This window comes from Leopardus geoffroyi, chromosome A1 (assembly GCF_018350155.1).
Source record: "Leopardus geoffroyi isolate Oge1 chromosome A1, O.geoffroyi_Oge1_pat1.0, whole genome shotgun sequence".
Lineage (NCBI taxonomy): Eukaryota > Metazoa > Chordata > Mammalia > Carnivora > Felidae > Leopardus > Leopardus geoffroyi.
In genome coordinates this window covers 113,371,580-113,393,507 of record NC_059326.1, presented here as the reverse complement: position 1 = coordinate 113,393,507, position 21,928 = coordinate 113,371,580, and the positions used below count along the sequence as shown (strand labels likewise).

Below are 21,928 nucleotides of genomic sequence, written 5' to 3'. Positions count from 1 at the left end.
CAGAATTTGTGCTTCGTCATCTGTAAAATGGATTTAATGAAAATACTTACCCATTCCTCTTTCCTGTTTATTGGGGTGCATCCTCTCATGATTGTTTTTTATTAATGTTCATTTATTTATTTTGTGAGATAGAGAGTGCACATGCATGCAGGAAGGGCAGAGAAGAGGAGAGAGAGAGAATACCAAGCAGGCCCTGCACTGTCAGTGCCCAAGAGCCCAATGCGGGGCTCAAACTCACGGACCAAACCTTGATATCATGACCTGAGCAGAAATCAGTACTCGGACTCTTAACCCTTTGACTGACTGAGCCACCCAGGTGCCGCCCACTAGTGATTCTTAAAGAGACCTTATGGGTAGCAATTGTTGCTAATCCTTGCAGGGGCTCTTTTCTGCGTGTCCTTGTGTAAGAGTTCAGTGACGCGCACTTGTGTAAGGCGTATAGTCTAGTGTCACATAATGATGGCTGGTCTGCCACTTGCTAAAACAATTATGATGATGGTTATTACGTCATTCGTTTTGGAAGGTCAGCCAGGAAACCCCACAGTTTCATGTTTCTAAGAAGAAGGTAGCCCCCACCAGGTGCCTGGCTCCTTCCTCTGGTGACTCTGCCTGCTTGTCCTTCCTTCTCGGGGAAGCCATGAGGTTTAGCATGAGCATTACAGTGTCATTTCTGCCGCCCTCTTTGTGATTCACAGCAGGTAAGGGCTAAGAAGATGGCTGCATTCCTGATGATAGGGACCTTTTGTTCACTGGAAAAACAGCCCAAAGAGGAGGCTGTGATTGAGGCAGCACGCCCACTCCCTTATCCGGATTTGGGAGGTGGTCTGAGCCAGGAAGGCTCTGCAGTGGTGTTCACTGCCGTTGTGGGTCCAACCTCCCCACCTCCCTCCCACAGACTGAATACCTCGGCCCGCCATATCAGTCGAGCACATACCTCTTCTTGGGGTCTTGGACACCTTCCCAGATGAAACATCTGTCCTGCCACATTATACTTCAGGGGTCCCCTCTGACCAAGGAGACAGTGTTGACGACTCTATTTATTCATCATTCAGGGAAGTAATCTTTCTCTCTGAGAAACATCTGTAGACAATCCCATCAGCCAGTCTGGCCTCTGCAGCAGCTCAAGAGGCAAATCCCACCTGCCAGATCGTCAGCACTACACACACACGGAGAGGCGGCTGGGCCAGCCTCAGGCTGATTACGAGGCTGCACACTTAGGCTGTCTTGTCACATCGATTGAGACAGACGACAGTGAGCGCATCAGTGAGAGAATTTCATTAGCTTTCCTTGCCCATCGAGATGGAGTGAGTGGAGAAGCTGTTTGACGTACACACATTTGTGACCACTGAACATCAGGGCAGACGGGCGAGAATTCTGGTGGGGTGCCACGTGGGGTCTCCCTTTGCTGGAATTCTCCTTTATTAGGGTAGTATTTACATTTGGGTTTGCATCTGGTTTCATCTAGAGGCTTCACGTAATCTCACATTCTCTTTGGAGAATTCTGCTTGGAAGTTCTTTGCTTCATCTTTTCTTGTGTCGAGCCACCATGAGTGGGCTCGGGAGCGGGTGAATTCTCGGTAGTGTTGTTCACCTTTCAGGTTTTCTGAAGGGGCCATTTAAGTGCCATAGAGCACTGTGAAGGCTTCCTGGGATCGGGAAGCCATCTCTTAAATGATTTTTTTAAATATCTGAATTAATTTTTAATATGATATTCGATGCTTATTACAGGAGACACTAACAATACAGAAGAGTAAAAAGAAGCAAGAAATAGGCAATGTTCACATCAGTTAAAAACGGTAATTAAACACCCCAGCACATTTCCATCCATTCTTTTTTCTAGTCCTAGGTTTTATCTGTTGGTTCATTTTTGTTAAAACTTGGTCATCACGTCATGTTTATCCTATATAGAAAAATTTGTATTAGGCTTTCTTCAGTTGATTTTTATAAGTGAGTATTTTATGATATGACAAATCTTTGTAGATACAATTTTTAAAAAACTTTGATGTTTATTTTTGAGAGACAGAGACAGAGCATGAATGGGGGAGGGTCAGAGAGAGATGCACACACAGAATCCGAAGCAGGCTCCAGGCTCTGAGCCGTCAGAACGGAGCCTGATGCGGGGCTCGAACCCACGAACTGTGAGATCGTGATCTGAGCTGAAGTTGGATGCTCAACCAACTGAGCCACCCAGGTGCCCCTGTAGTTACAAATTTTAAAGATTGTATAACATAGTATATAAAATATGAACTTGGGGAGTGCCTTGGTGGCTCCATTGGTTGAGCGTCTGACTCTTGGTTTCATCTCAGATCGTGATCCCAGGGTTGTGGGATCGAGCACTACATCACGGTCCGCACTGAGCATGGAGCCTGCTTGGGATTTTCTGTCTCAGTAAGAGCTAAGAATATCAAACTTTTAGAAGAAAACAGGAGTAGTAACCTTGGGTCTGACAAAGATTTCTTTGGACACGAAAAAGCATGAACTATAAAAGCAAGAAAATAATAGTAAAATCAGCAAATTGGATTTCATCAAAATTTAAAACTTGATCTTCAAAAGACACTGTTACAATAATAAAAGGAATAAAAGGACAAGCCACACCAAGAGAAAATATTTACAAAACACAGGTTTGACAAAAGGTTTGTATCCGGATTATGCACTGAAAGCATATGTCCGTTCTAAGACTCAACCATGAATGTTCGTAGCAGCTTTACTTGTAATAGCCAAGAGCTGGAAGCAACCCAAATGTCTATCAACAGGTGAATGGATAAACAAATTGTGGTACATCTATACAATGGATTACTACTCAGCAATAAAAAGACGGGGGGCCTGGGTGGCTCAATCAATAAGCGTCTGACTGGCTCAGGTCATGATCTCACAGTTTGTGAGTTCAAGCTCCCCATTGGGCTCTGTACTGACGGCTCAGAGCGTGGAGCCTGCTGTGGATTCTGTGTCTCCCTCTGTCCCCCTCCCCCACTCGATATCTGTCTCTCAAAAATAAATAAACATGAAAAAAAGTTAAAGAAATAGGCTATTGATGCATCCATCAGTATGGATACATTTCATCATAACTATGCTAAGTGGAAGAACACAGACCAAAAACAGGAGTATATCCTGTATGATTTCTATTTACCTATACTTCTTGAGTATGCAAGCTCATCTTTGGTGACAGAAAGCAGATCACTGGTTGTCCGGGGGAGCAGGTCAGTGGGTGTCTGAGCCATCATTAAGACTAGATAATGCAGAATGGATCCTTAGGGAAATAGTCACACTCTGTTCTTCGATACCAAAGATCCTACCGGCAAAAGGACTCATTAGGGGAAAAAGAGTTTTTATGCAACCGTGTGTTATTCTTCCTGACTCAGGTTTTAGAAATACTGTCTTAGGCTTTCCTAAAGAAAACACCCTCGTGGGAAACAGGGGGATGGACAGAAAGTCATACAAGCCACAGAGGGCTCTGCTCTCAGGGATTCACTGCCAGTCAAGATGGCTAGTTCTGATTTATTGCTCTGGGTGGGCGGGAGCTAGGGGTGGGATTCTCCCTACAGAGCGGTGAACATTGATTTTACCTCTCTGTTGCCATTGATTTTCATTTGGAGAATGGAAAATTGAAGCATTTGTTTTAAGCCTTGCAGACAAGCCACATTCTCGAATTCTGCAAGCGTATTGTGAACAGGAGGAAAGGGTGTCAGGATGGGGCTTACCATATCTGAGCATACCCTTGGAAGCCTTCTGGGAGCAGTGGGAACTAATCTGTTTTTAAACAAGGAGCCGACGGCCAGTCTTCCCAGTGGGCTAGGCCTCTCTAACGTAATGGCCCTTTATCTCCGCTTCCTAATTATCTGGAATAACAACGAATTCTCGGCACCAGCGAAGAATTCTGATCGAGTCAAGACTCATGGTGCTGTAGACCAATCTGAGAGCTTTCTGTCTTTTATGTGAACTTGGAAAAAGAGAATCAAAGTGTTTGAGGTCAGAGAGAAGTACATGACAGAATGTGCCTCAAATACCAAACTCTCAGAGGACATTTGAAAGGATGATGGTTATTTCATCTCAGTTTTGTTTTACAACAAAGCACTGCCTCCTGCTACAAGGCTTTGAGCGGGTTGATTATACATACGCATATCTCTGTTGGTTTGGAAGACACATGGCCGTGTAGAAAGTGGGTGATTCCTAGGTGTCTGAGTGGCATTTTGGTACTTTCACAACTCAAGGCATGGCCCGTTCCCAGAGTGTGATCATGTTCATATTCCTTATTAACGATTTTTATCTTTATATAGCTCACACTTTTTTCCTAGGGGGCCTTGTGTTCTCTTTTAACCTTGAGGGATCTTCATTTTCCCTGCTCTGGGCCTGAGTGAAGTCCTGATGAGGGATTGGTGCTGTTTCTAGGCAATTGGTGGAATTTACGCTGCTGAGTTTTGGGTTTGGGCCCACTTCTGAATCAGCCACCTTTAATAAACAGGAACCATCACCGTGATCTCTTTACCCCTGGTCACTGAGGAAAACAAAGGGGGAGAGAGGTTGGTTCCAGAAATGCCACTTCTTAACCACCCACCACGTTAGACACACTTTGCAGAAGCAGTTTTGCTGACTTCTCACGGTTACCTTCTCCGTTCCTTTGTTGTCCTCTCTGAAATTGAGAGTATTGATTACACGAGCTTGACGACAAGAGCAGCAGAGAGTAAAAAGCAATTCATAATGGAGATGGGAGTAATTGTGTAGAATTTTTAGTCCTTGGAACAAAGGGGACTCAGCGAGAGGCAGATCTTACTTTGGGAGGCAGATTCACTAGGCGAGTTTTATAAATACATTAAAATCGTGATTGTCAATAAAATTTACCGGACTCAGATTTTGTCCTGCCTTGTTCCCCCCACCCCTGCCTTTTTTTTTTTTTTTTTTTTTAAACTCTGCTGCCAATGCCAACACAGGTTGTACCTAAAGATGGTGGGCAGGTAAGGGCAGTGACCGGGTGATCTCTCCCAGAGAGTCTGATGGCATCCTGGCTGGCTGGACACTTGTTTCTAGGTGTGACTCTTAAGGACCAGAGCCTCTGCCCTGCCAGAGCCCTCTCTGGCACCTGCCACCAGCTTGTCACCTTTCCCTCCCAGGTTGTGCTGCTTGAGAAGCCCCCTTTCCAGAGAGGGTAGTTCGTATTTCCAGGTATTTCCTGGAATACCCAATGTGCTGAATCATTGTCTTTTTTTTTTTTAAGCCATGTCTATCTGTGGGAGATTGGAAACGTTTTATGGTTAAATTCTTAAATTCCCAGAATGTGCATCACGTACAAAGTTGCTGGAAAGCTAGAAAGCCAAGAGTCTGTGGGGCTGGGAATGTCTGTTCACAGGGTCAGGGACTGATGATAAAACCTCCCTCTCAGTTCCTCCCTCTTTCTCTTGTTAGAAAGCCTAAGTGCATTACCCTGCTGTGTGGTTCTCCCTCGGATGATGGGCTCAGTTGCTCTGTTTATTGGTGTCTCCGTCTGTTAAGAAATGTACAGAGAGGCATATTTCATGCCTCAGATTTAAGTGGATTAGAAAGAGGAGATTGAGGTGGGTGTGCTGGTTTTGAAGAGGTAATCACTAGGTGTGATTTCCAACAGGGCTCAGGGCGTGCCAAGCAGGTGTGAAGCATTACATTAGCAGGTCCCTAAACACTAGGAAACAGATGAGCTCAAGCCCCGCCCCCCGCAACTCGCTGAAGGTGTTACGTTACCCACACGTTCTGGGGGCCCTTTATAGTATCCAGAGAGAGGAGTATCCAGGTATCTGAGGCAGGGGAGCAAGGCCTATGTGACCTCTCACAAAATACATCATCTTTTATGAAAGGGGTCAGACTGAATTTCCCACTTACACAAACTTCTGCTTTAATTTTCTGAAATATCTTTCCTTTGCCTTTGTTATTAAATCTGCTGTGGCCCTGCTTGCTGTTCTGCCTAAACTCATCAAGATCCCAATTCACAGGTTTTCCAGTTTAGACGTTTTATATCAGATTAATTCAACCAATGAACCATGAAAGACATTCTTTATGGATATCAGGCACCACAGTAGGGCCCATCTGGGGCACTGACCATGCAGGTTCTGGAGCCAGAAAATGGACTCAGGATGATTTAGATGGGCATCCAAGGCTATCTTTAGAAGTACTTTTGTTTTAAATAGAATGTTCTCAGGCTAATGTCCTGTCTTTAATGTTCCTCATGGAGGGGGTGGGCAGAGGGCAGGGCCCTCCAAGCGCAGAGGGACAGGAGAGATGAAAGTTAATTAGTTTAGGGACCTTGGTACCTTTCCAAGGTACTCTCTTAAATGATGTTTTTAACGGGCACACACTGAAATGCATGCGGCTGTATTACTGAGTTGGGAAAGGGCCTTCTTCCAGCCGGCCTTGCTCATGATCTTGCCACAGCTGGAGGTGCTGGTGTATCCTGCTTTCCACTGAACCACAAGTCCTGCTTTTCATTATCTGATGGGAGGGAGAAGTCCCTGGCTCAGACCTTCCATGGCTATGAGTATCTCCCAAGTGGAAGGCAAGATGACAGGGCTCTGGTCCAGCCTGGAATTAAGAGTCTTCCTCTCGGCAGATGCCAGGGGAGGCCATCTGTGAGTATAGTGATGGTGATAAAGGGCTTTAGGACTTGTCATAATTTTGGCAGGATTAGCCCTCAGAAGACAGCTCACATAAACCAGTCATGGTGGGCTAAAGGTCATTAACTCAGAATCCACTAAGTTGGTGTCTGTGATAATTTCTGGATTCAACAAATATTTATGGTGCCTTCTGTATGCCAGATGCTGCTATGCGTTTGGAATAATGTGACGAATGGACATAATCTAGCCTTGTGGAGAGTAAAGTCTATAGGAAAAGGTAGCTAAAAAGAAATTAAGTATCTGATAAATTGTCCTAAGCACCAAGTGGGATAAGAGCAGAGTGTTATAACAGAATCCCTTTAGTTGGTTGTGCCATCTTGGGTGGGTGAAAGGTGATAGGTTCCAGGTGGTCACAGGGTAGGAGAAGTGTCCTCAGAGGCGGGAACAGCCTTTGCAGAGACCCTGAATCAGGGAAGGGAATGGGACTTGGTATCCTAAAGAAAGGAAGAGGACAGAGGCCTGTGCTGTAGGTAGGCAGTGACCAAGGGGAGCATGGCTGCCTGAGACTAGAAGAGGTAGCGGGACCAGAGCCTGTGGAGCCTTGAAAGCCACGGGACAGATTTGGCTCTCAGACCAGGTGACAAGGGACATCTTGTGTGGCTTTAAGTTGGAGAGTGACAGAATTGTGTGCCTTAGGATGGACTGAGTTTTCTTGAATTCTCATTTTGTAAAGCCACATTGTCTACTCTGTGAAAAAAGCTGGGGGCCCTGCCTGTCTACGTGTGTTCACATGAAGACTCTGAAGATCTCATCGAAGCTTGTGGCCTATGAGAGGACATTAGCGGCAAAGATGTATATAATCTAAGCCAGAAAAGAAAAAGTGTGACGGAGTGAAGTTAAAGTTCCAAGAAGGGGGAGACCGTTTCCAGCTGCAGTGGGGCTGGACATGGGTGGGAGATGGAGAAGGGGCAGGATTCACTAGCAGAATTTACTAGTATTCCTAGTGGTTTAAGAGCCTGTGAGGTCACTGTGGCTCACGCACACTGTGAGTTTCTCAGTGTCGCACAGCCGTTATGTGGCAGAGGTGGGGGGCCAGGGCAAGGCTGCCCCGAAGCCCATCTTTCTGCCCTCTGCCCTCGAGACACTTGTCTGCACTAAATCTCCATTTCCTTAGCAAATGCTGACTTTCAAACTAGCCCAGGGCACAGTGATAAGGAAAGCGGTAGGCGTGGTGCTGGCTCATAGTCGGGGCTCAATAAAAGTCCATCTCCTTTCTGAGTCTCCACTTCCTCACTGAATCTAGATAGAGGATCAGTCCTCCAAGCCTCACAGAGTTGCTCAGGCCTACATGAGCTCACGCATGCAAAGGTCCTGCTGTTTTTAGTGTTCTGGATGGAGTCAGTTGTCAAGATTAGTAGGTTCCCTACTGCCGGGGTGCCTCCTTGCTCCTTGTGATGCTCACCTCTGTTATTTGCACTGCCCGCACTCCCTCTGGAGCATGAGCTCAGGTCTTGGCACATGTTCATGACCTATTAAAGGGATAAATGCGTCAGTTAAGTTGAGAAGGAAGCCGGGGATGCAGGGCCAGGCTGTTGTCTTTAATGAGGAGCTCGGATCGGTCAGTGAGTCACAAAGCAATGCTCCAAGTCAGGCGAGGGTTGTCTCTGTTGTACCACATTCTTGAACACCTGGGAAATGCTCAGAATGTCCCTGTGAACCCCCCCACAGGGAAGCAGGAGGCAATGTGTCAGTCTGGTGTGAAAGTGGCCCTGTTCTTGGGAAGGAACAATGTAGTCCAGACTCTGCACTCTGTCCTGACCTGGTGGCCTGCTCCTGTGGTGCCCTGTCTCTTTGCCCGTCCTGTCTCTGTCCTAAGAGATTGGACACAGCTAAAGGTCAGCGGCTTGGCCTTGGAGGTATTAAGATGTCATGTGTCTCATTGAGCTCCTGAGTCTCTCAGAGCTGGAGGTTTGTTCTTGAGAGTGCTTCAGAACGGCCTTTGATTCTGCCTTAGGGAAGGAAGGAGCGCATACTGGGCATCCACTCTGGCAGCTGTCGGGAGCAAGGCCTGCCTAGATTGGCACTCCTCCCCTGCAGCTCCCCTGAGACTGGCTTAAATTCATCCTTCTGGTTCATCCAGGAAGCTTGCAGGCTCCGGAATCTCTTCTCTATGAGGTCTCACCCCTCCACCCCTCGGGCCATGGGACTGGCCCTTCCGCCTTCAGAACAAGACTGAGCAGGGAGGGCTGTGTGTGGCCCATGTTGCTTGCTCAGCAAGAAGGAAGCCTGGGAAGGCAGCAGGCAGCCTTCTTTTGGGTCCTTCCCCGACCTGGGGCGAAGCCTGGTGCAGAGGGGCTGGGCAGTGAGCTACTCACCTGCTGGGAGGAGCTGCTGCTCTCCAGTGTGAGCCCACAGTGACCTGCTCACCGACAGGAACACATCGGGGTGATGTTTGATTTCCTCCTGATCTAGCCACTCTTCAACTTTACCAGTTTCTCCATGTGCCACGTTTTCACCTGGTATTCTGGGGCAGCGTTGGTTTGTTGCTCTTCATGACTCGGTCGATTACTTGTGCACCTTTGGTGGTGTGGCCAAACACTTGGCTTCAGAGCAGTACGTGGTAGAAACCTGCAGGGTGGAAGGTTGGGGTAAGGGGATAGTGGTCCCGGCAAGGTGCTGTCGATGGCCGTGTAAGTCGGTGCCACATTTCTGGTGGGCATTTCGGCCCCATTGACCCCATGATTCCATTTTGGAAAAACCTGTCTCATGGATATAAAGAGAGATGCACATTAAGATTTATATCCGAGAGTATTCAGTGCTCTCGATGACAATATTGCAGAAATGGAACAACCTCCTCACTGTCCAGCCATAGAGGAGTGCTTACACAAATCATCACGTGCCTTCTGTAGAACCCCCTGCCTCTAGGTGACCTCTGACCATTAAGAGCCTCCTTCCCCAGCCTTCTCAGACAGACGATGTGTCTCTGTACTGCTCTCACTCACTGTATGAGGCATCTTGCTTACAGTGAGTTGAAAGTTTTTTTCTGTTGGTGACTTCTGCACGTTGGTCCAGGTTCTGCTGTGGAATAGCATTGGGACGTGCTGATTCACTCTTCCCCGTGCCAACCCATTCTGGAGCATCGTGTCTGTGCATGGAAACAGCTGGGAACCTGACTGAGGAGAGCTCAATGACTGGTGATCAAAAGCTGCAGGACACATCCAAGGGATTTGGAAGAAGGGGTAGCATGTCTGAAATACCCTCAGAGGAAGGTGGTATTTAAGTGGGCGCTTGCAGAAGGGTGGGACAGTTGTGGCAGGGGAAGATCAGCGTTAGAAAACACCCAAGCCTGTGGAGTTAGCCTTAGTTCCTGGCCACCTGTCCGGAACGTTCCCCTCCAGTGAAGGCCACAGAGCCTTGTCAAGGCTCCAGCTTCTGTCCTGTGACACTGGGAAGAGAGCTTTCAGGTTGGGGGCTCGCCACGATGCTTGGTGTGGCTGTTTCTGCCTTCTGCAGCGCTTTTGGAGAACAGCCGCTCTTGATGGTGTGAGGGTGATGGTGTCCATCTCCTCGAACACCATGAGCCTGTCAGCTTCCTGTCTGTCTCTGGGCCTGTCTTGGAAAGAGCAGTGTCCCGGATGCAGTGCGGTCTACCCACACTGGCTTCATTTTGCTAGCTTGTTCTTCCTAAGGTGGATCCTCCACAGCCGTCCCAGAACGGGGTGCTTTGCTGCTGGTGACTCTGAAACAAATGTGGATATTCTCTCTCTCTCTCTCTCTTGCACGTGCCCATAATAATTAATTGTGTCCCAGGAATGCAAGCACATGTTTTCACAGCTTACAGCCGCCGAGCCGATGGTGAAAGGGCACACGCTTCCCTTCACCCTTGTGTGCACACCTGAACTCACCCTTAGCTGGCAGCTGTGTTAGCACAACCCTCAGTTGTCCCGGCCCCTCCTGCAAAGGCTCAGGATTATAAATGCTCAAGCAGGGAGGCCAAATGAAATTCTCAGCCTCAGTCTTGCTTGATTATCATTTGATTTTTTCCAATTAGCATGTCCATTGCTAAAGATTTCCACTAAGATCTCAGGGCTGGAAAGGGACCTCTCTTTATTGGGCCAGCAAACAAAGGAGAGCAGTAAAACAAGAAATCAAACAGGGCTGCCAAAGGTCACTGGCTAATAGTCACAGTTTGTTTTCTGCCCCCTTTTAGGAAGAAATAGATTTTTTTAAGTGAGTACACCGCTATCCATTATCCTACTGGAATAAAGAAACCTCAAGCATTCACTTACATTTCCCTAATAGCTTGCTATTACACTGCTGGCTTGGCATTTTCCTTCACAAAGCAGTCTTACTCGGGCCCTGTATGTGTCTCTGTGTGCGTGTGTGTGCTCACATACGCAGATTTTTGTTACTTGTAGGTCCCCATGGCCACATTCGTTCACCAGGCTGAACTCTGAATTACACCCCCACTGTCTCTGCCTCCCAGAGCCCCTTGGGTCCGCTGGCCATGCTCTGTCACTCTCTTAATGGGAGATGACTCCAACCTGTTAGTGGAATTTACATAATCACATCAGCCTGCTAATCTTCCTCATCTGGTCAGGAAACACCCAGAACATAGTCTAGGCTAGAAGTAGGATCCCTGGACATAATATATATTTGGTTTCAAGTGTAAGGAAACCTTGATTTCAAGTAATGTCGAAAAAATGGGAGAAAGACGACATCTGTGTTTGTTGTCTTGCAAGTTCCTTTTCTTCGTGCCCTTTTGGCCACGCACACGGCTCTGGCACTCATAAAGGTAGGATGGCTTGTGGGGGGGGGGGGGAGGTGGGTTCCTGAAATGGATAGCAAATTTCTCGCTGTGTGGAGATTTTCTTGGAGAAGTTAGCAGTCCGTGAGAATCTGTAGTGTCTCAAGATGTGAATAAGAATAAGAGTTAATTTAAGGAAACACCTACCTCAAATCAGTGCAGACATTCAGAATAATTATGATCTTTACGCTTTAGTAATAATGGTTACACGTGATATGCGTTCATTAGAAGTCCATCAATTACAATGCTAGCATTATCTTTGAATGCTTTGCCCGATTTCTGGCACACAGTAGGTGATTAATAAGTGTTTACTGAAAAAGTCAAGACTATGTCTATAATCCTAGCTGTGTTTAGAATGTTTATACCTAATTTTTTGATAGCTTTCCTTGAACAAAGCATCAAAATAATTTGGAAATTTGGTTCAGTTACAGTGATCTGACCCCTGAGTCTTCAATGAAACCTTTGAGGCCCGGTCACCTTTATCCAGGTGAACTAACTCCCTTTCTTTCAGCCTTCCTTCCTGCGCCTAGCAGATCTTTCTTCCATTCCAACCACCTGGAAACTAGAAACTGCTAGTTTCTTTAAACAAAACTGGAGATCTGGGGAACTGGCAGTCAGGTGTGGGTTTGGCAACATGCATTTCTTTAAAAATTCTGAAAATACGTTTCTTTTAAAAAAATTTTTTTTAAAGTTTATTTTGAGAGAGAGAGAGAGAGAGAGGAAGAGAGAGGACCTCAAGCAGGCTCTGTGGTGTCAGCACAGAGCCCAATGCGGGGTTCAAACGCACGAACTGAGATCATGCCCTGAGCCGAAATATAGTGTCAGATGCTTAACCAACTGAACCACCCATGACCCCCTGAAAATGCATTTCTTTTTTAGATTTAGAACAAATTAGACCAACAGCACATGGTTGTGAGAGAGTCAAATAATAGACATGGAGAGTAAAAAAAGCGGAAGTTCCCTTTCTCATACCCTCGGGCCTCCCCTGCTGACAGTTTGTTCCCTTTGGTGTGTATCTTATTCATCACTTTGAGTTCAGTTACACCTGCATGCACAGTGTTGTTGGAAACTCTCATCTGGCGGTTGAATCTTCTCATCTCCGAAGAGTAGATTCATCCCCAGCTGCCTCGGCCTTTACACAGCTCAGGTGACGGGCAGGTCACGGAGACTTCACATTGACATTCACATACACCTGGAAAGATGTTCCTGCTTTTGGAATTCCTTGCATACCAGGCCCATGATTTTTTGGTGGCTGTGATTCTGCTCTAAGACTTTAAAAATACGTAGTTTTCCTCTGGGTTTGAAGGTACTTTGGAAACCTTTTTGATGAGGGGTTGCAAGCATGCCTGTGAGCTGGATCAAGTCAGGTGGGGAAAAGGCACACAGAGGTGCTGGCTTTCTGGTGGTTGATGTGTCGGTTTGAATCAGTGGATCAGTGGGATGTCCACCCCTGATGACTGGGACCCACCATGAGCGGTCCTTCCCATCCCCTCAGGTCTGCTTTGCTCCCACAGTCTCCCTGACTCATCCCCCGCCCCAACACAGCTCCCCGTGTCCCATGACATCTCTTCTCCCTCTTGGTGATGTTGGCATATTGTGTGGAGGGCTTAAAACAGTACCTGGAACATTGCGAGAGCTCAAAACATGTTAGCTGTTATTGGTGGTAGTAACAGCATCAGCAGAATAGTAAGTCCTCATAAATGCATAGCTGCTCTTATTATGTATTTGCCCTTTGAAGTCTCAAGTATCTGTAAACACATCTTTATACCATGCGGGTGCCCAGTAGCACTTAGGACACTCAGAGGCACACCATAGTTACTCCATGCATACTGAGAGCTTTTCCTATTGTTCTCTAGTGGGCATCTGTTTATTCGAGAAATTGGCCTCTCTTTGAACAGGATCTTGCATCTGTAATCTTCTTCCTTTGGAAGACGATGGGGATTCAGGAGCCCATAGATACCAGGATAGAGAGTGTCTCACATGAGAGCCTGTCTCTGTCATCAAAGCAGCTTTTGTAAATGACACAGGCCATTATGCTCTTCCTGTGTAATTTTATGACTTTGTATAATGACTCAAATAACCCTAACAACGGAGGAATTATAGCATCATTTTACATGACAGATTATTTCAGTGGTTAACATGTTTTTCATTTCAATTAACATTCATTATTTTGTCTCTGGTTCAAAATAGCCACCACGTCGGCTGTCTGAGTGTCCTCCATCCTTGTTTTGGAAGCAATTAGTTCTGATTTTGCAAACAAATTCAATCTTGTTTTTGAATGGGCAGTTTGATATTAACAAGAGAATAAAATGCACGTGATGCTGGCTGCCAGCAAACAAACATGGGGCTTCCTGGGACGGGACCCTCCCTGGGCGGGTTCTCAGGCCTCTGAGCTGACAGGTCTGCCTCAGAGCTGATGAGAGAGCACCGACAGGACAGAGGCAAAGGTCGTGGGACTGGGACTGGCTACGTGAGCCTCAGCTTCTCCCTTCCGTAAAATGGGGTCATACAGCATCTACTGTCAGCGGGTTATGGTGTGTGAGGAGTCAGGGGGTGTGTGTTCAAGGCGCTCAGCCTGGCAGGTCGTAGTCACATAAAACTCCTGGAGTCCTGCTCCTGTTCATTACTATCAGGCAGTGCTTTACTCTTTGACTAGCTGTTCATATAGAGTGAAATAGTTGTATCTAAAGTTAGGCAAACCCGTTGGAATACCAAGGTATGAGATACAATGAAGGGGCTTTCTTCTATAACCAAAACAAGAGAGTCAGCAGTGCTACATATACTCTTGGCAGCCCCCACCCCCAATGTATCAGTAAAATTTTTTGACACAGATTGTTGAATTTCATCATGTGGGATCGATGTCAGGAAATAGATACCTGTACACCTACTTATTGCTGAAAAGATTATTCCGGAAGAGTCTTTCCAGCCACTGTTTTGCTGTAGGCACTGGCTGTGGCTCCACTCTGGCCATAGCCAAGTGAAATTGGGCTACAACGTATGTCATCACTGCCCTCTTTGGTGTCAACCGAAGTGGGGAAGTGGCAGGAGGTGCGACTTATCTTGATTGCTGAGGGTAGGGATATCTGCACGAGGAGTGGCAGGGTCCAGTGGGAAGCAAGAGCAGGAAATCCTTGGTGTGTGGACTTGAAGGTTAAGGTTGACATTTCTAAGAACTAGGACAGGGACACGTTGGCAAGAGCAGTGACAGTCTGGTCAGTCTTGCTGGTAGCTGCTGCCCTCTTGAAAGGGTGTGTTGCTCTTGTAAATAATAGGAATACTAATAAATGTATTTGCATACTATACTTGAGAGAAGTCCTCTGAGTGGTGTTCAAAAGAATAGTTTTGGAACAAAGTAAGTCTTGAAATTGAGACTATCAACATGAGCTTTGCCATCATTTGAGTACTGCCCGATAATGCTTGCTGATGATTTCCACTGTTTGAATTTTCACTTCAGGCTACGTTGCTTGATAAACAGTACTAAACTTAACATTTCCTATTTGTTTAAAAAACATGTAAATAAAAGAGTGTGAAGAATGTAGAAAAACTTACGCTTCCAGGAATGGTTGAGGATTCCTGAGAATTCGTATTTCTCATTCACTCCTAAGTCCTAAAAATTAATCTCTCTTGGGAATTTGGAAGCACTACATAAGGATCCTTACCCAGCCTGAGAAGTGGTCTGATCTCTGGAATACAGAAGGTCTTTCAGCCCTGAGATGCATAGGAGGGTTCCCTCCACCCACTTTGTAGTTGCCGTCAGAAATTTTTGCTTTTCAAGTTGGACTTAGGGTTTCTTTTTTTTTTTTTTTTTTATGAAATTTATTGTCAAATTGGTTTCCATACAACACCCAGTGCTCATCCCAAAAGGTGCCCTCCTCACTACCCATCACCCACCCTCCCCTCCCTCCCACCCCCGCATCAAACCTCAGTTTGTTCTCAGTTTTTAAGACTCTCTCATGGTTTGGCTCCCTCCCTCTCTAACCATTTTTTTTTCCTTCCCCCCCCCCCCCCCACGGTCTTCTGTTAAGTTTCTCAGGATCCACATATGAATGGAAACATATGGTATCTGTCTTTGTTTGCCTGACTTATTTCACTTAGTATAACACTCTCCAGTCCCATCCACGTTGCTACAAAAGGCCAGATTTCATTCTTCCTCATTGCCACGTAGTATTCCGTTGTGTATATAAACCACAATTTCTTTTTTTTATTTAAAAAAAAAAATTTAATGTTTATTTAAGAGACACGGAGTGTGAGCGGGGGAGGGACAGAGAGAGAGAGAGAAAGACACGGAATTTGAAGAGGCTCCAGGCTTTGAGCTGTCAGCACAGAGCCTGACGCGGGGCTCAAACTCACAAGCTGTGAGATCATGACCTGAGCTGAAGTCGGACGCTTAACCGACTGAGCCACCCAGGCGCCCCCACAATTTCTTTATCCATTCATCAGTTGACGGACATTTAGGCTCTTTCCCTAATTTGGCTATTGTTGAAAGTGCTGCTATCAACATTGGGGTACAAGTGCCCCTATGCATCAGCACTCTTGTATCCCTTGGGTAAATTCCTAGCAGTGCTATTGCTGGGTCATAGGGTAGATCTATTTCTAATTTTTCGAGGAACCTCCACACTGTTTTCCAGAGCGACTGCACCGGTTTGCATTCCCACCAACAGTGCGAGAGGGTTCCCATTTCTCTCCATCCTCGCCAGCATCTATAGTCTCGTGATTTGTTCATTTTAGCCATTCTGACCAGCGTGAGGTGATATCTCAGTGTGGTTTTGATTTGTATTTCCCTGATGAGGAGCGACGTTGGGCATCTTTTCGTGTGCCTGTTGGCCATCTGGATGTCTTCTTTAGAGAAGTGTCTATTCATGTCTTCTGCCCATTTCTTCACTGGATTATTTGTTTTTCGGGTGTGGGGTTTGGTGAGCTCTTTACAGATTTTGGATACTAGCCCTTTGTCTGATATGTCATTTGCAAATATCTTTTCCCATTCCGTTGGTTGCCTTTTAGTTTTGTTGATTGTTTCCTTTTCAGTGCAGAAGCCTTTTATCTTCATGAGGTCCCAATAGTTCACTTTTGCTTTTAATTGCCTTGCCTTTGGAGATGTGTCAAGTAGAAATTGCTGCAGCTAAGGTCAGAGAGGTTTTTTCCTGCTTTCTCCTCTAGAGTTTTGATGGTTTCCGGTCTCACATTCAGGTCCGTTATCCATTTTGAGTTTATTTTTGTGAATGGTGTAAGAAAGTGGTCTAGTTTCTTTTTTAAAAAGTTTATTTATTTTTCAACAGATAGAGAGAGAGAGAGAGAGAGAGAGAGCGCACATGCAGGTGGGAGACAGAGAGAGAAAGGGAGACAGAGATTCCCAAGCAGGCTCTGCACTGATAGCACAGAGCCCATCATGGGGCTTGAACTAAAGAACTGTGAGATCATGACCTGAGCTGAAATCAAGAATTGGATGCTTAGCCATCTGGGCCACCCAGGCAACCCTGACTTAGGATGTCTAAGTCTGTTGAATTCTTGTTGTTTAAAACCACATCATATGTTTGTGTTCTCATTAGTGATAATAATGTCCAGATATTAAAGGAGAAAGTTCTAAAGGTCCAGATTAATAAATTCACTTACTTCACTGAAAAAAATCATGTGTTGGGGGTTGCCCATGTTTCCAACCCAGGAGCACAAAAATGAGACGCAGTCACTACCCTTGAGGAGCGCATAGTATATTCAGGAAGAAAGACTCAAAAAGAGACACTTATGCTATAGTGAATGTCACAGTTGCATCTGAACAAGGTGTAATGTTGGAACAGATGATGTCATGGTTGATTCTGCTTGAGGTAGAACTCATAGGATCAGGAGATACTTCATGAAAGGTCGTTGATTTGAACCTTGAACGGGGGGCAGACATGTGCCACGCAGGCAAAAAGCATTTGCCCAGGCATACAGACTTGAATTTGCATGGCACATGAAAGAAACCTGTAAGAGGCTCATATGGCTGGCTGCTGTTGGATCAGTAGGACTGAATGATGGGGGAAAGTGGTGAGGGCAGAAAAGGGAGATGTCCAGGATGGGCTCCAAGGCTTTTAGCCTGAGCATACCCCATATTCTGTCAGAATAACTATAATAATTTGGTTAAGTTGAAGCAATGTTCTCCCTTAGAGACTAGTCGGGAGCCTGAGCAGACATGTTCACAGAACCATGGTGTCATGGGCGTGCAGCCTGGCTGCCTGTGGAGGAGCCCTACAAGACTTCCTGGGGGAGAGGAGTATTGGGTGGGGCCTTGAAGAAAGCCTTATGGAGGCAGAGAAGACGGAGGGGAGAAGTGTGGGTTTGTAAAGAAGACGTGTCAGACTGAGAAAAAGCCCACATGCTGGTCCAGGGACACGAAGATCCTTGGTGGGCTCTGGGAAACAGTAGAGTGGGGCTGGAACAAAAATACTTGGTGGTAGTGGTCCATGTGTACATGCGTGTGTAGGAGGGTATGTATGTATTGGAGAGGGGAGAAAAGCAGATATTAACCCTGTAAAGGTAGGCTCAGTCAGTTTAATACCAAAAACTAGGAAATCAGACTGTGCTCTAGGAGGTGGGGCAAAGATAGAGGTTCTAAGTATAGGGGTCACATCATCAGATTTGTACTTAAGAATCACTCTGCTTCAGAAACATAAATGCTGGGAATTTTGGTAATCTTAAAAAAAAAGATTAAGAATAAATAGGTAAGCCCAAGAAAATAAGAAATGCCTGTGACCTTCCAGTTGTCTGTCTTCTCTCCTTCATAGGGTGGTTGTAGGTTGGGATTTTCTTTGTGGTGCTGTCAGTAGGGTAGGAAGTGTGGCTGTCCCTAGCACCAGCTAGGCCAGGATGGAGTTAGGGCTTCATGGCCATTTGAAAGGCTGGTAGGACCTGCTTTCCAGATTAAATTGCTTGTGTCACCCCAGGTAATAAATGTCTATGACACTGGGTATAGCATTGCCTTCAAGACACTTCGTAGGATTTCATTCTTTGACTCAAGAAGTAAAATATGTTAAAGTCAGAAGAGTTGGTCCTCTGCATTAGCTGGGTTGGTTAATTTTTAGGGTCTTTACTGAATTGTGGGGGTTAAAATATACACAACAGCCAGGGAAGTTATGCCTCCATGGGTTCACATATACTTGCCCATAACTTCATATAATATGGTCTCTGGATGCAGACCAGAGGTTTGGGTGCCATTTCCACTGGAGTCCCAGGGAGGTAAAGAACATCCGAGTTTGCTCTGATATAACAGGTATTCTTGTTTCATTGGAACTGTGAAAATTTAGGTCGGGTTGGGCTCTAGTCCCTGAGGCATCCTCGGAGAGGTCAAACATGGTACCTCGATGACCACCAGACGTTGGGTGTGTTCAGCTTGCTCCTTTGCAGGTGTAGAGCCAGGGGCAGTGTTTCAGAGAAGCTTTATTTATAAAACTGAGCCTAGTGATGAAACTAAAGATGCCAAAATAAGAATTTAAATGGTCCCAGAGCCGTATGTAGTCATTTCCAGGATAGCCTTGTTCCAACAAGTGTATGTGAGGTAGCTTTGCTGTATTTCTGTGTCACATTGGCCAAGTCATTGCCCGTCTGTGTCTAATTCCTCACTTATAAATTAGAGTTCTTAGGCTAGATTAGTTTTAAGGTGTTTTGTGGTTCTGACGGTCTGCTATTTTGTGATTCACTTCTGAGAAACCATGGCATTGGTCGGCACATAGAGACCCACCCCCTCACCCCACAGGCATATATGGAGCACTCATGCTGCCCCAGGCCTGCTGGTAAGCACAAGCCAGCCCTATCTCTTTGTGTCCCCACAGTGAACTTGGTTTAATGGTGAAGTTCAGGTCCACCAGACATGATCTGTCATTAACTGATAGTACATGATTCCATCTTTTTCTCAAAGCCATTGGCTCAGCTCCGCATTTACTTCTCCCTCCTCTCCCTTTGGCTCAGCTCCTTTCCTATGTGGCATCATCGCACGTGGTGATGTCTGCTCCAGCAAAGCTGCCCGCTCTTTGGATTTTATAGCCCCTTTCTGGGAACTCATCACAAGAATTGTTTCAGCAGTGGGCATGCACATTGGGGACCAGCCCAGGAGAGGGCCTGCCAGGTGCCAGAACTGCTGCGTATATTTGTTGATTCTTCATCAGTGTCAGACAGTCTGCTGTGTGAATGATGATAAATGTGTGGTGTTCTGCTGAAGGACTCATGGGCTCTCACGTTAACCCCATGGTGACAGCCTGCTTGTCTGCTACGTGGAGTCCCATCAGCCATCATCCCTTTCTCTCAAGTCCAGAACAAACCTTGAATTTGTAAAGTATGTTTGGCAAAGGGTAATAGGTAATCATGTCCATGTGAATTAGAAATACAATTTTTTTTTTCCAGACAGAGAGGCAAGGACAAGGTAGGTACCTGCTACAGAAGCAGGGAGGCATTGGAGAGAGGACCACAAGTGACAAACACATAGGTGCCCCCAAAGAAATTTCAAGTTCGTAATCTAGGCTTGACTGGCGTGGGCTGAAGAAGAGATTCATCCTTGGCCACTGTGCAGCTGTACGAACGTCATCATAGGCCTGGCCACCAGTTTTCTTCCTGACTTTGGGCAAGGCTCTTACCCAACTTGGGCTTCACTTCCCATCATTAGTAACATGAGTAAACTGGACTAGGTGATCTTATAGCATCCCTATAGGACCTCCTTCTTCAGTTTATTGGTCAGACAGGCCCAGCCTTGTGGCTCATCCAGCCTGGGATCCCTGATGGCCTCAAGGGTTTGGCTGCGGGTACCTGGCCAACCTCAAAGGTAATTTCTCAAACAGACCTTCTTCCTTTTACAGCCTCCCCCAAATTGCTAGGGAAGGTCTGAGATTGAATAAGAACCAAGTTGGTGGGTGCTTTTCCTAGGTCACTTTCCTTCGTTCGGAAGAGTGTGGATTACCTCACACCCCAAACCCAAATTCGTAATGAGCTGGAGATTTACTCCATGCCTGATTGAAAAGATTTCCTTCTGTGGCCCCATGAGTTCTCCCAGGGGATTAAATGCCGTTCCAACCCTGGGGCCTTAGAACGAAGTCACATTTCTAAGGCATTGGTAATTTCATCCTATACACGCCCATTTGTTATTGGGGCAAATAAGAATTATAGTGATAGCTGCCTTTTTTCTTGCTTTGTGTTTTTTTAGGCATTATACTGAGTATGTACATTACCTCACTTAATCTTCATAGCACCAGCTTGAAGTAGATTCTATTTTCTTCCATTGGATAGATGAGGAAACTGAGACAGACTTACAGTTCCAGGGTTAAATGTCCTGCCAAGATCATACAGTGAGCTAGTGGCAGAGCTGAGATTTGCACTTATGTTTTCTGACTCCAGGGCCCAAATGTTAGCCTCCAGGCAAGACTTCCAAAGGCAAAGCACTTGAAGGACACCATAATCACCTGATGGATGGTCCATCCACAGTCACTTATCCTCCCCCTAGAACTCGCCACGTAGGCAGGAGAGTTACTCCCAACACTTTGCTAGGACAGTAGAGACCATGGGGGAAAAGGAGGCAATCACTGCAGGCCTTTCTTTCAGTGGTTTATGATTCAGGGATGGGGTTCCTTCCGTGGGCATAAGCCATCCTAATAGCACCATTTATCATTATGACACAGGTTAGGATGGAGGAAACCAGAGCCAGAATGGAAGAGTAGAATTCTGATTATTTTAGCAGTTGAAAGTGACATCACATCAGAGCCTCTATAGAATGGCAAATTGGAAGCTGGACCAGAATTGCTTCAAAATGTATCCAGAGATCGTTTTCCACTGCTGCGATAAAGTCATTTGCTTGCATTTGCAGATGTGTTTCTATCTAAACTGCTCTCTGACTTGTCTGTGTGTTAACCAGCTGGGAAGGCTCTCCGTCAGCCCCGGAGGACTGTGAAGCTCTGGGGTGCTGTTTCTGGGTCACCCATGATGTGCCACACACTGTACTGGGGTCCCAGTGAGCTAATGGGGCCACTCCCTCTTTGTTTCTTTCAATGTGTTGTGAATGTCTTTTCATGTAACCAAGTCATGTTTTCCATTATTTTTAATGGCCACATTGTTGTCCTTGGTATGTCTGGTGGGTTGAACCTGGGCTTTTGGAACAGAATCTCTTGCCCTTGTCAGCACGTTGGTTCAAACGGGAACACCAGCAAAGGCCTCCGGGTTGCGCCGGGCTGTTTGGCCACCGCTTTTGTTTATTCGGTTGGCCTTTGTCCAGGTAACTTGCGGGTGAGACCCATGGGAGCCGGATCTTCAGTGAATTTATCCCCTCTTTTTCCATCCTTAGGCAAAAGAAGGGAAACGTGGCCCACAAACACTGGGTTGGACCTTCGAATCTGGTGAAGTGCAAGCCCTGCCCCGCCGCACAGTCAGCCATGGTCTGCGGCTCCGATGGCCACACCTACACTTCCAAGGTCAGTCATCTCTGTTGTCTTTTCTGTAATCCAGAATATCCCACGCCTGCCTGTTCTGACAAGTCTCTGTGCCAAAAGTAGGGCCTGTGAATCCCTAGTTTTGTTGGGCTTTGGGCCTTGCCCTC

At 46.2% G+C, this 21,928-nt stretch overlaps 1 protein-coding gene across 2 annotated transcripts in view; it reads left to right on the top strand.

Annotated features, from left to right (window-relative positions):
• Positions 1-21,928, top strand: part of SPOCK1 (SPARC (osteonectin), cwcv and kazal like domains proteoglycan 1) — a 516,437-nt gene that overhangs the window by 360,386 nt on the left and 134,123 nt on the right. For both annotated transcript variants that reach the window (XM_045489804.1, XM_045489811.1), the window contains one exon: positions 21,677-21,803. In XM_045489804.1, coding sequence (XP_045345760.1) covers positions 21,677-21,803 — 127 coding nt within the window. The remainder of the gene's footprint in view (positions 1-21,676; positions 21,804-21,928) is intronic.